This window comes from Nothobranchius furzeri, chromosome 4, assembly GCF_043380555.1.
Source record: "Nothobranchius furzeri strain GRZ-AD chromosome 4, NfurGRZ-RIMD1, whole genome shotgun sequence".
Taxonomy (NCBI): domain Eukaryota; kingdom Metazoa; phylum Chordata; class Actinopteri; order Cyprinodontiformes; family Nothobranchiidae; genus Nothobranchius; species Nothobranchius furzeri.
In genome coordinates this window covers 6,736,622-6,753,433 of record NC_091744.1, presented here as the reverse complement: position 1 = coordinate 6,753,433, position 16,812 = coordinate 6,736,622, and the positions used below count along the sequence as shown (strand labels likewise).

The 16,812-nt window shown below is 39.7% G+C and overlaps 2 protein-coding genes across 3 annotated transcripts; one reads left to right on the top strand and one right to left on the bottom strand.

Moving 5' to 3' along the window:
• Positions 1–2,225: 2,225 nt before the first annotated feature.
• Positions 2,226–6,059, bottom strand: LOC107397045 (group XIIB secretory phospholipase A2-like protein). The gene is made up of 4 exons (XM_015976909.3): positions 5,727–6,059; positions 5,015–5,103; positions 3,499–3,664; positions 2,226–2,861 (listed from the first exon to the last, which is right to left on the bottom strand). Exons 1-4 carry the CDS (start codon positions 6,001–6,003, stop codon positions 2,743–2,745), a joined length of 651 nt encoding a protein of 216 aa, XP_015832395.1. The 5' UTR covers positions 6,004–6,059; the 3' UTR covers positions 2,226–2,742.
• A 978-nt stretch (positions 6,060–7,037) lies between these two features.
• On the top strand, positions 7,038–13,053 carry LOC107397044 (streptococcal hemagglutinin). 2 transcript variants are annotated; one of them, XM_070550624.1, is made up of 11 exons: positions 7,038–7,336; positions 7,403–7,472; positions 7,686–8,000; positions 8,105–8,210; positions 8,291–8,402; positions 8,484–8,592; positions 8,672–8,796; positions 9,644–11,034; positions 11,118–11,204; positions 11,293–11,357; positions 12,643–13,053. In XM_070550624.1, the coding sequence occupies exons 1-11, from the start codon at positions 7,254–7,256 to the stop codon at positions 12,910–12,912; spliced, it is 2,733 nt and encodes a 910-aa protein (XP_070406725.1). In that variant the 5' UTR covers positions 7,038–7,253; the 3' UTR covers positions 12,913–13,053. The 2 variants fall into 2 exon arrangements, with proteins under 2 accessions (XP_070406725.1, XP_070406724.1); XM_070550623.1 differs by having other exon boundaries at positions 8,291–8,592.
• Positions 13,054–16,812: the final 3,759 nt, after the last annotated feature.

Sequence of the window (16,812 nt, the reverse complement as noted above, 5' to 3'; positions counted from 1 at the left end):
GACGTACAATTTATAACCTATAGGGCATGTTGTTTAGACATTTCATAACATTGTCAATATTAAAAATCACTTATGTTGATACAAAAGCAATTACCTCCAGGTCAAAATAGTTTTATAACCTAATCACAAACGCTCATACCTAATGATTTTCCTGTTGTGCCTCACTCATTTGTCTTTTTTTCCTCTGTCCTCTCTCATTCCTCCTTTTCTGTCTCTTCCTCACAGCGCTCCTGTCTTCTCTTCTGTCTGTACTAACAAAAGTGTTGTCAATCAGTGGGGGCAAGTGAATTGGGCCACACCGAATGGGACAAAATACCAGCTACTGTGTGTGTGCAAACCTGGTAAAGACCCATAATCGTTTGACCTCTGTTATTGACAACAAAGGTTATGTTACAAAGTATTGAGTTGAATTTTTGTTATTGATCAAATACTTATTTTCTACCCTGATTTACAAATAAATTCTTTAAAAATTCGGCCATGTGAATTCATGGATTTTTTTTCACATTCTGTCTCTCACAGTTGAAGTGTACCTATGATGAAAATTACTGACCTCTGTCATCATTTTAAGTGGGAGAACTTGCACAATCGGTGGCTGACTAAATACATTTTTGCCCCACTGTGAATCTTAGTCTAAAACATTCAGAGCATGAAATAATATTATTCACAAAATAAACTTTTCTCATTTGAAAATGCATATCAGAATTGGCACTTGAGCTCTTGCGCTTCCGCCTTCTCAAATTTCCCACGCAGCAATGGATTGTGGGTAATACCCTTGCCCGAAGTTCTTATGAGTGCGAACTTGGATTGAAGGACGCAAGGGTGGAAGTGTGCGAGTATTGGGATTGGGCCTAAATCAAGTGATGGCTGCCATGTTTGCTCACTGTCTTTTATTCAACCTCTGTGTTCTGCCACATGAAACAGGCTTTTAGGCTAACTAGTCTAAAGAGGTGATTAAAAAATTATGTTTTAACAACATGCAGTTAAATACTTGATCAGAAGTCCAGTAAAAAATAAAATAAAACATACTGATTTGCTGTTAAATGTGAAAGAAAAAAAAACTTTTTTGTTTATCTGAATTCTTACCATTTTCAAGACAAAATTCTGTGTTAATGTTATTTAAAAAAATTCAAATTTTTATTTATAATTTTTTTCATTGCTGGTTCTTTGGAGTTTGTTTAAGAAGACGAGCTGATCTATTCTAGAGCTGGGTATGGTTTTATGTTAACACCACTTGGGTGAGGAGAATGTCATTAAAGAAAAAAGTTTAGGGTTTCACTAAGTTTTAGTTCTATATCTCCATTTGTTGATACGAATCAGTGAAGTAACTTAAAAGTGGTAAATTTTGAAAAAATAAATGTTTTATAGGGTAAAATATCAAGACTTTTCAAGTAAACAGGTTCAAGTCCCAAGTCATAAAATTAATGACTTGAATCTGACTTGATTACAATTCATGTAACTCAAGTCCACACCTCTGTTTTCTGAAGTACAATTATGATTATATTTTATACGTTTTAATATAACAGCTATCAAAGTTAATGCAAAGAGTCAATAGTTCCAGTGTTTTTTCTTTTCCTTGACCTCAATATCCAACCTCTGGTCCAGATTCTGAGTGATGGCAGCCCAGTCTTCAAATTCGAATCTAGGGAGTTTCAGAATGTTTAGACCTCAATTAAATCCATTTAAATGTATTTTATTTAAAATGTTCATTCTGGGGGGTAAATATTTTGTTTTGGAGAGAAAACAGACTGAACTACATTTAGAATGGATTTTATGTGGCAATTTGTTCACATCCTTGTTGAGGATCGATCGCAAGTTAGGACATGCAAAGGGACAGAAATTCTTTATCGTCATGCATACACAAAACAGTTGTTCTATACAGATTAAAGTCTGAAGTTTTCTTGAGTCTATATTCACGATGATGTCTTTACCCGATGTACTTCATCATGCTGGAGAAGTAATTCTTCACCATCAAACTGTCGGGAGGAGTTCCTCTTGGATGATGTTTTGGTACCATTCTGTTCTTAAACTGTGAATCCACATCCTTGGCTGAGAAGCAATCCCGCCACACACATGAATAGGTGATGTTTTTGTTTCAAAGAACAGTAAATCATGTGTGACATTTATCAGAGAAAGCGACGACTTTCGGTCCTCACGGTCCCTGGACCTTTTGCTGATGGTTTGGAGACATGGCTCCTTTACTGACCCATCATAAAACAGAGACTTCAAACTTTTTGTGTAATTTAATATTTATCATTCTCAAAGGTCACTTTGAAATCCCTTTTGACAGTTTTTATGTCAGACTTTGTTCAATATTTATAAAATCCCTACACTAGAGAATTCAAAGGTAACTCCTCATTGGGAATCATTTGAAGTTTATGGTATTTTTAAATACTCTGAGTAAACTATATGTCTTTGAGTGAAGAATCAAAAGAAACATTGTATATGTACATGTATGTTTTAAATTAATCCAGATTTAGACATTAAGTGAATACAACATTAAAGACACTTAACACACACCCATTTCTGTTTACCTTTGGTATAGATTTTTACAATAAATTTGTCAGGGAACTTTTAACAAGAACTGAGTCTTTTTATGAAGACGGGTTTCGGGAAAACAAAGCTAAGACATTTCAAATAAAATACTCAGGTAGTCACAGTTTTAGCAACAAAGAGTCAGAGATCCGTCATCAGAAAACGGGATCTTTCTGGATTCAGTTTCATAAATAGGAGCATGGTTGTTGTCTACAGTTCATCTTTCTCCTCTCCTTGACAGAAGCAGGCGGCTCTCTGGCTGTTCATGTAGGGTCTGCAGCCAAGAGTCCACACGGTGTTGAACAAGGTGTCAGCTACAGTTTCACAGGCTGAAGACAGAGACACCAGTTGGTTAGTTAAAACATAATATCTGTTCTCATGCAGCTCCTAAAACAGCCTCACATGGTCAGCTCAGGACTTAAAGGTGCCCAAAAGAAGCTCAAACTATCACACATCCAAAATGATCTTTCTCTGCAGGGTGTCTGGGCTCTCCCTTAGAGATCGGGTGAGAAGCTCAGTCATCTGGGAGGGGCTCGGAGTAGACCTGCTGTTTCTCCTTATTAAAGGAGCCAGTTGAGGTGGCTTGGGCATTTGGTCAGGATGCCTCCTGGACGCCTTCCTGGTGAGTTTTTCTGGGCACGTCCAAACAGGAGGAGACCCAAAGGAAGACCCAGGACATGATGGATGGAGGGACTATGTTTCTTGGCTGGCCAGGGAGCACCTTGGGATTCCCTCAGAGGCCTAAGTAGCTGGGGAGAGGGAAGTCTGGGCTGCTGCCCCCGCGACCCGACCCCAGATAAGCGAATGAAAATGGATGTTACGTTAATCTAAGTTTCTTATTTATTTTGTTTTTAGTTTATCTAATCTTTATGATTAGAAGCAAGAAGATTTTCTGTTTACTGTCAGAAATAATCAGAGTTTTAAAGCAAAGTCATTAAGGCAGAATCCTTCAACTTCATGACTGACCTTCAACCTTTGACACAAAGCCGAGGCTCTTCTTGAGGTCGGAGCAGATGCTGTGGAGGCACCAGCGGAACTTGGAGTCGCAGCGATATTTGTTGGAGCCGCAGGTGTCATAGCACATGTCCAGCTGGTTGCAGCACTTGGTCATCGCAGGAATGCCAACGTCCATCTGACACGCGGGAAACAGAAACGATTGGTTAGACCTGAAGTTAAATGAAGACTCACCAAAATAAAAATGTTAGTTTACTCTAAAAATACTGATCATGTTGTGTTGAAAAGCTGTTCTAAATCAGCTGAAATGTAAAAGTAAACAGATTGTTTATTAAATGTAGAATATTTCTTTTATTGCAATAACCTTTAACTTCTACATTAAATAGGCTTATATTTTGCTGCCATTTGGCAGAAATAAGGGATATAATGTAATTTGCAGTATTACTAATACAATTACATTTTAATTTTAACATCTCCATATTATTTTAGAATTTTTTACTGTAGTATTTTTCCCAGTTTAGTCCATATTTTAATAAAATAGGCACTAAAATATGATAGTAAGGGTAAGACTTTACAATAAGGGTCCCTTTATTAACATGACTTAGTGCATGTATTACTAAGCTGACACCCTTTGTCCTAACCTTAAAGAGCAAGTCAACCCCTACCAGATTCTAACTCCACTCCCACTTCATGTTTGAAAAATGCAACAAATGCTGTTGCCAGGCAGATCGAGAGGGCGGAGCTGCTAACAAATACACACACATAGGCTCACAACAGCATTGTGACATCATAATGTACCAGATGACATCATAGCATACCTCTTAGCCAATAGCGGTGGCAGATTTAAATTAAAATACAGTGCAGAGTTTTTACCTGACAACGGCACAACACTGCCAGTTTTAGGCAGAATATTTAAATTTTAACTAAGATGCACTGAAGTGCCAAATTATTGACGACACGTGTCTGCAGCACGATTAGACACTCGTTTATTTAGTTTATCAGCAAAAAAAAGTTTATTTGGGGGTGACTTGCTCTTTAAGGACACTTAATGGTCACGTTATTAACCCTTTGTTTATTAATGCTTAATAATGCACTAAATAACATTAATAAATGGGCCCTGATTGTAAAGTGTTAACATAAGTAGTAACTGCTCCTACCATCAGTGCTGAGAGGGGTTTTTTAAATATTTTTTAAATTTTTTAATTTATATTAATAACAAATGCCTCTAAGTGTAATTTTATTTTGTAAACTGTCGATTAAATTTAAAGAAAGTTATGCTTTATTATTGTTTAAGTTAGTAAAAATAGGCTTAACTCCAACTAGTTTGTGGTGTGAAGAATAGTTGCATCTGATATGAATAAAATAAACATTTAAGCGGCTTGTAAATGGGTTTGTTGGCTGAATGAGTCCAAATTAAAAGTGAGTTTCAGCTGAAAATTGATACTATGAGTCAATTTTCACTTCAAGGCTCCATCAAGGTCATTTTCACATTTGTATAATTTTCTCTAGATAAATCAACAAAGCCCACCCCATCTGGAACAGGAAGACCAAAGAAGTAGGAGCTGCATCCATCAGGCTCGGGCATCTGGAAGCCGGGACGAGGAAGAGGAGCTTTACCTGCCAGAAACACACATCATCAGACACAGGTCTCGTTTCACAGCAGGTCAGTAGAACGGTTCTGGACTCATGTCTGACAAACATCTGGGTTTGAAACTGTTGGCACCCATTTTTAAAGGATATTAACAACATCTCTGCCACATCATTCAGAGTCCACAGTTCGTTTTAGGCCTCCACCCAAATGATGATAAGAGGAAAAGCTTACAACAAAGGTCTGAGGGAATTTAAATGTTTCAGAGCAAAAGTAACTACAGATTAGCTCCTGATTTATAAACACTGAAACTGCTTTAAAGTTAATCCTTTTGATTTGAACTTTGTATTCATTCAGTCTTACAACATTTATTTACATCTAAGGAAATCTGTCTTGCAGTTGGAAAAGCAGGTGATTCAAACATCTTTATTATGAACGTTTTAAACGATTAAACCAGACAAAAGATAGGAGGAATTTAAAAATGATCAGTTCTACAATCTAGTCTAGAGTACATGTTTCCCAAATCTATAAATGAGATGATTTCTGTATTTTCTGCAGGATTTTTACAGATTCTGACCCAACAATCAGCATCTAAAGATGACAAAGTGCATCTCCGTATCTTCTGTTTAACCCAAGTAAGTTTCTGACTCACCATATCTGCAGCGGTACTGGCACACGCCGTCTTTTCCACCCATGAACTCCAGCATTGAGTCAAAGTATCCACTGACAGCCTCGAAGCCTCCTCTGAGGGAGTTCATCCCCCACTCCTCGCTCTCATCATCTCCTGCCTGGGTGCCACCTGAAGCTTCACCTGGTGGAGGTGGAGGTGATGTTTCTGGGTCTTTGGCCTCCTGACTGACAGCTCCGAGGATGAACAGGCCCAGCAGGAGGGGGACGAGAAGAGCCTGGCGGGTCATCCTGAGGCTCATTGTGGACACAGTCTGGTTTTCAGAGGCAAGACTGAAACTGACTGCATGACCTGAACTTTGATTCTAACTCAGGGCCGGCCTCACATGTGGAAGAACAAAGTCCAGCTTCTATCTGATGGGTTTGACGTGTCTGAGCTTTTATCATTCCTACTGATTGGTGACTGCCCCCCAGTTGCTGTTCAGATCGATTCATTTAAATGATGTTTGTTCTCAGATTTGGTCTCCCTCACAAATCTGGAAACAAACAGAAAATCTGACTTTAACTCTATTGGAATGTGTTTTCAAATAATTTAAAAAATAATAAGTATGTTACTGAATCTGTTAGCGTGTTAGTGCTATGGTGTTAACTAAAAGATAGCCTATTCTCCATATGTCCTTTTTTAATTTTTGTTTTCATGATTAGGATTTTTTTTAATTAACTTTACTGATGCAAATTTGATTCAAAGTCAAAATATGGAACATCTGATAGAAATGGAATTTTTATAACACGTTTAATTATTTCAACCTCTTTGACATGTTCTGTTTATAAATGAGGAGTCTTCTGACACCAGATAAATTTTTACAGGAACATTATTATATACTGTAAATTAGGAAATTTTTGTTTCTAAACTTGTAACTAAACAGCTAAATCTGAATTCAAAGGTTCTTAAACTGAAAGAATGACGCTTTTGTTGGCAGAAAACACTAAATATTGTTAAATAAATTTAAAAAATATACATTTGAAAGTCAATTTAAATAGAATTGTCAAGAAATGTAATTTATTTCTTTATGAAGACATTGGACTTCAGTACCAAAAAGTTGATTCCTAGAAAGAGTCATCAACTGAAATCTGTCTTGCAGTTTAAAAGTTTGCATCGTATTGCAGGTATGTGTATTTATCTAAACATTTATACTTTATTCGATTGTTTTGATTGATTGTTTTTCATCTGTAATTTGTGTATCTGCCGTCTGCCCCACACTCCGGAGCAGCAGGTGGCGGAAACGTCATCTGGAGCTACCACCACTGAAGAAGAAGAAGACGACGACGACGAAAAAGAAAAGACTCAAATTTACGAAAAGCTTGCGTTCTGCAGCTGTGAAAAAGTAAACTGGTCTCACGGATTTCACTGAAGAACATCCGGTCAGCTAACATTTAGAGGAAATGAAATGTTGCATTTGTTTACACGAGGGAAAGTCCTGCTAGCTAACACCATTAGCCTGTCAGCCGCACGTGCCGAAGTTTGTTTACTCTGAGTGTCGCCACAAAACAAATGGCTTTTGCTAATTTGTTCTCCAGTTTGGCAACTGTCAATGAAAATGAGACGAGACCGGATCGATCAGACTTGATATTTAGGTAAAAAAAAATTTACTTTAAATAACATCCAGCAGTATGTCTTTTATTGATTGCTTTGTGTTTTAGGAGCAAAACTGAGGATGGTGTAGGAGAACGAAAGAGGAAAGCACAGAGCCAGCAGCGCGGCTCACACAAGGTAAATTAAAGTTATTACATTTATCTTCATAATCTAAGATCAGCTCACATTTACATTCAGTTAATTTCCTTCTTCAGTCTTTCTGAAAATCTTTCATTTTATTTTCTAATTCTAATTTCCGATATACATATTTTTGTTTATGCTGTTTATAGTAGTACTAGCCAAAATATGAGCGCTCAAATTTGGATTTAATTTTTTAAATTATTTTCACAGAGGAGATGTTACCAGACATCCACGTCTTTTGACACCTTCAGACCAAACGTCCAGACCAAAGGCTGCCAAAGGCGGAGAGCAGACAGCGAGGACCGTGGAGACTGCAGGAAAAATAACCACAGCTCTAAACCCGGTTACAACAGCACACAGAACTGTAAAAATCACAATTATAAAACTAAACAGAACCGTAATGTGAAGCAGCAGCAATGGAAGCAAGCAAATCAGCAGCAACACAGAAACAGAATGAGAAACAATAACAAAGATGGGAGAAACTTCCCCAAAAAAGATGGAAGGGATGATAAAGACATCAGACAAGTAAATAAGACTCAACTTTTGCTGTTATGAGAAACTATCTTTGTTCTGTGCGTTTAAAACAAAATTCATCACTCTGCTCATCCTTTTTTCCACTTGATATTCAGGAAAAACCAAGATTCATGACTCCGGAGTTCATGGAGCAGAATGCTCTGCTGGTGGATGGACGATTGCTGTGTCGGCATTTCCTCTGGGGGCGCTGCATCAAGGCAGGTTAAGCCAAAGCTTGCAAAATATTATATTTTGTTTTAACTGTTCAATATTCCTCACTTTCTTCCTTAATGCCTAGGCAGAGGAATGTCAGCTGGAACACGTTCAGGGTCACAATGATCTCATCAAAGAGAGCTGTAAGTTTTATATCCAAGGGTTTTGCTGGAAAGGAGAGAGCTGTCCGTACATGCACAATATCCTTTTGCTCGTCTTAAGCAGTACGGTGCTTATGTCTTTCAGGTGCTTTTTAATTGTTTTCCTTTACCAAGAGTCACAGTCATTTCCCTGTAAGTTCTTTCACAGAAAAAGAACATGTTTACATGAAGAAAACTGCAAGTTTTCTCACGATCCCCTGAACGAAGTCACAGAAAAACTGCTGGATGAGGTGTGTGTGTGTGCTTCATGTGGAGATCTGAAGCTTAACAGGCTTTCTCTGTGCTGAAGTAGATGTTTTCCCATTGTAGGTGTTAAAGCAAGAAAAAGAGTACTTTGAACTTTCAAAGGAAGCTAAACAGGATCCGTCAGAGCAGCCAACAAGTGAGACTGACGTTGTTGATGCAAACCTGGATGTTCTCCCACAGCCACTCAGGTAATTTTCTCCTTTTGATTAACCCACGACAACATAATAAAACAGAAAAATTCAGAAAGGAACAACCGCTTAAAGAGAAAGATAGAATTATTTTTAGTCTGTGGGTTTTGGAAATGATTTTTGCATCAGATTATTAAAGGTGAACACTTGTTTAATCGGTACATTTGCAGTGGTACCTAGTAGAAATGAATGCCTAGTAAGTTGTACTCTGTGGGGGAAAAGCACAGAAGCACCTGTGTCAGCACAGAGGAGTGAGCTGTAGGAGACAGTAGCTTCAGATGACAGGATTCTTATTTACTGATAACTGAACATCTTGCCTCTGATTGGCTAACAGCAACGTGACTAACCCTTTCTTTCCACTGCGCATGAAAGTGGAGCGAAACTACACGGCAGTTAGCCGCTGTTATAGTGGATGAGTTCCTTTCCACTGTGTGCACAATGTGACGTTTTGATGGCGCCCCAGAAGCGAGGGTACGCTATCATTACGTTGTATTTCTTTCATGCTACGCTTCCAAAACACATCAAACTTTGCACTTTAGAACACGCAAGGCAGGAAGTCAAACACAAAGCAGAGTAAAACATCCAGACACTTTCAAAATAAACCTCACGTTCAGGTAAACGTACGTTAATTCCTGTTAAAACCCCCGTAGCCGATGTAAACAGAACAGAAAATAAACCACAGACCTTTTTTGATGCATGCAGCTGCCTTTCTCTTAGCTTGAAATCTTGAAAGAAATCTGTTTATCTTGGTACAGTTTTATTTTTGGAGGGATCTCCCAGTTATTTTTGTATATTTTCTGGCCAGGGAATTTGTTTTAACATGATTGTTTTATTTTTTTTCTCTAAGCTTTTACAACAGCACAGAGGCTCAGACAGAAACTAACATCCATCAGGCAGATGAAGGAGGATCAGTCGCCGCCGAGCCTCACTGCTCTCCGTCTAACAGTCCAAACCCACATGAGCCAGTTTCTTACTCCGTGGAAGCTGTGCTTGGATCGCAGCATTCCAGAACTCTCTCTTGTTTCTCTAAAATCGCTGGAAGTGAGGAGTCTTCCTCTGTCTCTGTTCATCCGGTCTCCTCTGATACAGCTCTGGGTTTAGTGAATCAAAGTGAAGTTCCTTACTCTGTTGATGCCGTTCTCAGATCCTGTAAATCCTTAAACACGTTCTCCTTTGGCTCAGCACCACCTCCTCTCACCGCACGCACTGCATCTTATACCCCAGGTCATGTAAATCCTCTACGGCAGCCTGAAAACAAAAAGAAGACGATACAAAACACCAGAGATGTAACAAATGCATTTGAGGAAAATACGTCCAGGAGTTTCTCATCTCATCGAGAGGACACGGTCCTGATTTCAGACTCTACTTCTGATTCTTCTCTCACATCTGAGGATCCAAAAAAAAAGGATGAAACTTTGTTAAGGTTCCAGAAATCATCTGAAATAAGTTCTAATGAAGTTAAACTGGAGTTGTCATCTCCTGTCACTGAAGCAGAGACGTCTGGATCCTCCAGAACCAAAGGAGAAGCATCACACCCTGAAGTCTGCACAAGGAACACAAAACCTCCTAAACAACCAGCACATCTGAAGCCAGATGTTTCAGCTCCGATGTCCAACTCACAGTCTTATTCAAAGGCTTTTTCTCCCTCGTTAAATGTCTGTGAGCTGAAAGGAGGACGTCTTGTCCCTCCCGCTACTCCTGTGGAGACAAGAGCTCCTGCAAAGGTAGCAGTTCATCAGTTCGCAACAAGACGGTTAACTGAGATCCTCCAAAAGAAACCATCAGCGTTGAAACGCGCCACGCTGGAGGATTCTTCTAAAATCGCCTCAAAAAGTGAAATTCGACTTTCTGTTGGATTGAATAAAACCCCAAACCGATTGCTTAGTAGCCTTTTTGCAAACTCTCTCACTGATGGGGTGACGCCGACATCTGCTGCTGCTCCGGTTTGTTCTCAGAGTTTAACTAAGCCTCAGCGAGCTGCAGGTGTGGAGGAGAAGAAAACTTCTGCGTCCTTCATCAGTCTTTTTGCAGCCCCTCTCAGTGGGACTCTTCCTTTCCCAAGATCCTCATCTCAGGCGGCTGAATGCACTCAGCAGTCTCACGAGCAAACATCCGAACAGTCCACAAACCTGAAAAATAAAAGTGATGCCGTAAATCAGCTGGTGGCTCCAGTCTCTAGTCAGCCCGAGTCTCCCGGTCGGTCCGGACAGCTGCAGACGGACGCCTCGTCACCCAGAGGTGAGGAAGCGCTGTGTGCTTTTGTGATCTCTGATAGGTTGTGGTTTCCTGCTGCTGATGGAACATTGTTGTTAAAACTTCAGGTTCTTTCCTGAAAACCCTTTTTCTGCACCTGAAGCCGTACCAGGATGATAAAGAACAGGACAGCAGTCAGAGCATTGTCCGCTCGGGTATGACCTTTGTTTTTCTTCACTGGTATTTATAATTGTTTTTGCTGCAATTATTGCAGAATTTACTAATGATGGCTTTTTATTTTAGACCGATTTAAGCAGGAGAGGAGCAGCACTGAGTGTGTTGACCTGAAGCAGCAGCAGAAAAGTCTGGTAGGCAGTTTAGTTAAAACATTACACTTGATTCTTCTGCTCACAGGATCCTTCGTTTACTTGTTTTTAAGTCTTCTCACCCCAAATATATTTTCTATGCTAAATGCGAGAGAAGTTTGACTAAAAGAGGTAGAATCATATTTCCAAGAGAGAAATTTTTAAATCAAACACGACATAAAAGCTAAACTCGTGTTAGCCACAAGAGGCAGTGTCTAAAGATTACGGGTCAGACGTTACTGATATTGGTCATCTGGGCCCTCATTTATCAACCGTACTTGCATAGATCTGTGTGTGTTTCGTGCGTGGGAACTAATTTACGCATGGTGTAGTATTCATCATTTTGTACTTGTGCGTATAAATGTTCCCAAATATAAGAAAACCTCAGGCCATGCACGTCAGTGAGCTTACGGGTGCCAACGCGTCATCTGTGAGCTCACTGATCTGATACCTGAAGGAGATCCTTCTGGAGCTCTGCTGGGATTTGGGACGCATTCTGGAGCGACAGACAAACTGCACAAATCTGATTCCAGTCCATAATCTATTTGTTACTGCCCAGGGCCATTTGGGTTTTACAACTATGAGAACTCCCCCCAGAGCCTCCTCTGCTCCCCAGTCAAACACATGTTGCCAAGGTAACCAGACTGAATGACAGCTCAGAAGAGGCCGCACTAGAAGACATTTCCAAATAACACAAACTCCAAACAGAACAGCTCCTTAAATGTAAATGAAAAACAGTTACTCTACGATTGATCAGATTAAATAATTTATTTCTGACGAGAACCTCTCCTCTGTCCCGACCGCGTTTATAACCTCTGCAACTTGTTAGGTTCTTTTGCACTTCGGCAGCCAGTGCCTCGATCTCACTGTCAATAAAGTTTTCTTTTTTTTTAAATTTTATTTATTCATTTATTTATTTTGGGAGTAACCCAGAGAATTCCCCGCATGAGCTGAGGACACGGTGTAACCAAATATGGTTGAGGGCGTTTCTGTATGTAAATGACTTGGAACGGACACGAGCACCTGGGTACGCACAGGTGGAATTCATCATCAGACAATTCCAGAGAAACATGCAGACGAGAGACCGCCGCATGTTTCATAGGTCACGATTTTGACCGTTCGTGTGAACATTCTAAATTTCGTTCATAGGAAGGAATGTAGGATTTATGTCTGTTTCTAATATTAATCTGTCATTTTAGATGTTTAGGTAGCAGCTCTTTATCAAAGGTTACGAGTTGTTCGCTGGAAGCAAAATGATTTCTTTATAACTGGATGTTTGTCTTCACAGTCGACTGAGAAAACAGCTTCACTCTCAGCTGACGTCCGCTTCCCCTCTTGGACCTCCCAGAGCTCCTCCGAGCCAGCAGGTGGATCGATGGTTAACTGTCCAGGTGTGACAGAACCTCAGGTGAGAAAGACTGGGACTCACACCCTCCCATTTAAACCAGTGACTCAGCGTGACAGCAGCCTGAGAGGGAAGAGGGCTCATGGAAACTCGACGGCGACTCCACTCAAGGACCTTTTTAAGACTTTAGAAACTCCAGTTTTTCACAAATAATGAAATAAACTTCAACAACCTCTCTGCTTTCTTCTGATTATATTAGGATCCAGTTTTTCCCTTACATAGGCGTCCAGCGCCTCGCCTGCAAGAAATCCCAGCGCCACGCCTGCAAGATCCCGTTTTATAGATTTTTTTTTTGCGCTGTTTCCCAAAGAAGCAGTGGGAACTACTCTGTTGTTGCTTGTGATCATATTTATATGTCGATGGATCACAGCCGGCAGGCAGCGAGGAGGAGGCAGGGCAGGGTGGTTACAGCTAGGGATGAGCCGCGGATAAAGTATTTTTGACGAATACGAGCATGAAACGAGTAAAACTCGTAAATATCTGTAATCGTGCTGAAGGAAACTCCTCATTGGGTAACTGACTGTCTTCACGCTCTGTGATTGGCCAGTCACATGGAGCGCCCGCCCCTCGCTACACACAAAACTCTGCTCCGGCCCACGCACACACACACAGACAGTAACAGATCTCCTTAGGTGTGTTCTTGCTGTGTCTTTCTAAATCCATGCTTTCGTTCTTTTTTAAACACAGAAACAGTTTTGTTTACCTGTTTGTAGCTACAGTTTCGCCGACGGCTGCCGGCTTCTTCAGGCTGACGCTGATGGTGGCGCGTCACTTCCTTCTCCGTTTATCTGCGGGCAGCAGAGGACTTTGTCGCCCTCTACTGCCCCGCTCTCCCCTCTCCGACGATGCAGTCCCATGGGCAATAAACAAAGGAAAACAACAAACAAAAACAGAAAGCAAAGAACAACCCAAAAAAAGAACCAGAAACCCAGAAAGACAAGAACCAAAACCAGTGATAACCCTACCATACATCAGAGGCATAACGGAAAAAATCAGAGCAACAATGAAAAAACACAACATAAACACACCAACAAAGCCATACACAACAGTTAGAAACAGATTAGTACACCCAAAAGACAAAATATCAGCTGGACAAAAATGTGGAGTCATCTACGAAATCCCATGCAAAATATGCAATAAAACATACATAGGAGAAACCGGACGCCAACTCAACACACGGACAATAGAACACAGAAAGGAGTGCGAGAAAGAGGCAAATCGTAAACACACAAGAGCAGCAAAAGAAGAAGCAGAAAGTACAATAAAAAAGTCAGCCGTAACAGATCATTGCTTAAGAGAAAACCATATAATGGACTGGGACAGCACACGGATCATAACCACCGAACAACAAAAATACAAAAGATGGATCAAGGAAGCAATAGAGATAAGGAGACGTGGGACCATGAACAGGGACGACGGAGTTTACACGCTGGACCACGCATGGGACTGCATCGTCGGAGAGGGGAGAGCGGGCAGTAGAGGGCGACAACGTCCTCTGCTGCCCGCAGATGAACGGAGAAGGAAGTGACGCGCCACCATCAGCGTCAGCCTGAAGAAGCCGGCAGCTGTCGGCGAAACTGTAGCTACAAACAGGTAAACAAAACTGTTTCTGTGTTTAAAAAAGAACGAAAGCATGGAGTAACAGATCTCTCTGTGCTTGCTTCACTGTTGCTCACGTTTCTTCGGTGCTCCCTAGGTTTTCTTCAGCTCGCCTCTTTTTTGGTTAAATATTTAAAGTTACTTTTTTCGTAACGTACGTGGTGCATTTGACAAGACAGAGCTGAAAACGGCTCGTGCATGCGTCGGCCACTGCCTCCGCTCCGGTCGGGTTTTTAAAATTATTTTAATCCCCCCCCCCCCCCTTACGTCTCTCTCTCTCACACACACACACACATCAACATTGTTTTGTTTAACTGTGTGTGGGAAAAATGCCAACAATGTTAGGAAAAAATCTGTTTAATCAAATTAAAATAAAATGGTTCTAGTATTTCATATTTCCTAGTTCCTACTGCATGAGTTCAGATGTATTAATTCATGCACTTAAATATTAATGTTGTGATTTTATTGAAAAACTTGTTCTGTAATAGTTCCTTTACTGCTGTCATCAAAAATATTTAATCTCAATTCTGAGGCTGCTCTGTAAATAGTTTTCAAATAAACAATACACATAGCAACTTCTGATCAATCCATATCAATTTCAGATTTAAAATAATGTATTGATGTAAACCACACCCACTAATTTCCAAATAATAAATAAGAGGTGCATTCATCTGTGTATCTCCTTTGATCCACATTAGTGATGTTTTCAGCACCAGAACGATGAAGCAAAGAAACAGATTCCTGAGTTTGTTAGTAATTTTATTTATTAGATGCATCTGACCTGTTCTATTTTTCTCTGAAATGAGATCAAATCAGTGCTTCTATGGGTTGTCTCCTCTCTGCACTAGAAAAATGTACTTTATTATAATGTTCACTGTAATGCATCTTGATGTTCTTAACAAATAAATTAATTCAAAGATATTGGTCAATAATGCCAAATATGTAAATTTGTGTTTCAGTCATTTTTATACTGGCTTAAAAATACTTCATTAAGTCCACTAAGCAGGGGTGTAGAACGTGTTTAACAGGGCCAGCCCAGTAATGATCTTGGACCAAAATAAAGGGGGCAGAAAGTCAAATAAAGGGGGCAAAAGAAGATGTTTTGCCAAGATGCCAAACCCCCCTGCAAAGTGTGTCACTGAGAGTTTAAAACAAAAATTATTCTTGTGCAAAAATTGGTGTATTCACCTTTAATACTAGTTATTAAAATGCAGCAGTTGCTGGATTGGTGCAGTTCAAAGTGGAGTGCGTCAAAACAATATTAACAATGATGAGACGTGTCATAATCCCCCCCCCCCCCCCCCCCCCCCAACAGCTGGAAAAATTTCTAGGGGAAACACTGGGATCTGTTTTGTTTTTCTGACCTACAAAGTTATTTTTGCACAAACATCCTTTATTAATTTATAACAAACTATAACATTTATCAGGTTTTTAGTGCAAGAATAAATCAATGTTAAATTTGTGTTTACTATAACTAGTATTCAATAAAGAAGTACAATTTTCTGTTGCAGCTTCATTTAAATTAAAATTGGTGTTTCATTTAGTTGTGATTTTTTTATTCTGTGCAGCAATATTTAAAGGTACGATTTGTCAGGATTTTATAGTGAAAACATGTCATCCCAACATATAACTAACCACCTCAATTAGTTATAAAGTTTATTTCTTCAAAATGGTGTGCAGTTTAAAAATCCTGTCACTAGATGGCGCTATATGTCTGTTTTAAATTCAGATTGACAAAAAAAACAAACTTTCTCCAGACCTTTTAATTAATTTGACAAGATCCAATTATTAATCCACTCTTATTTGTTAAATGTATTGTTCTGTTTATGAGCAGCAGAAAGGCTTTTTCACTTTGGGTAGACTGATCTATCTGGCCGATATTTATCCTTAGTAATGCTGATTTAAAATCAGGCGCATCCTCAGGCAGCCTGGTGCTGTTGCAGAATTTAAATGTATTTTTACATTCACTAATAGCATCTGCATAATAAATGCTCTAAATTAACTTAATCAATCTAACTGATCAGTGCACAAAGTTAAGATTTAAGCTAGTTGAATTCAAAATTCAAAAGCTGATTTAGCTTCAGACATTTTGTGCATTAACTGGTGTTATTAGTGACTTTTCAGCATGAAAATAAGGTGGAAAATGTTTAGATATCGGCCACGAAAATCAGCCTGTAAAATTCGGCAATACTTTTTGGCCATCGGCTGACCATGTCTACTACATATCGGTACTGGCAATAGAAAACCTAATATCGGTCAACCTCTATTTTTAATAACTCTCCTAAAACGTGACTGGAAAGTTGTTGAAACATTCTCCTCTTAAAGCTGCAGTGGCAAGTCTGCAAAACAAGGTGGATTTTAAACGTAAACACAGTCATGAACTCTTCCCCCCTCCTGTCTGCTGTCATCCCTAGGCCTTCTGATGCGGGGACGCTCTTTGCCACAAAAAACGAG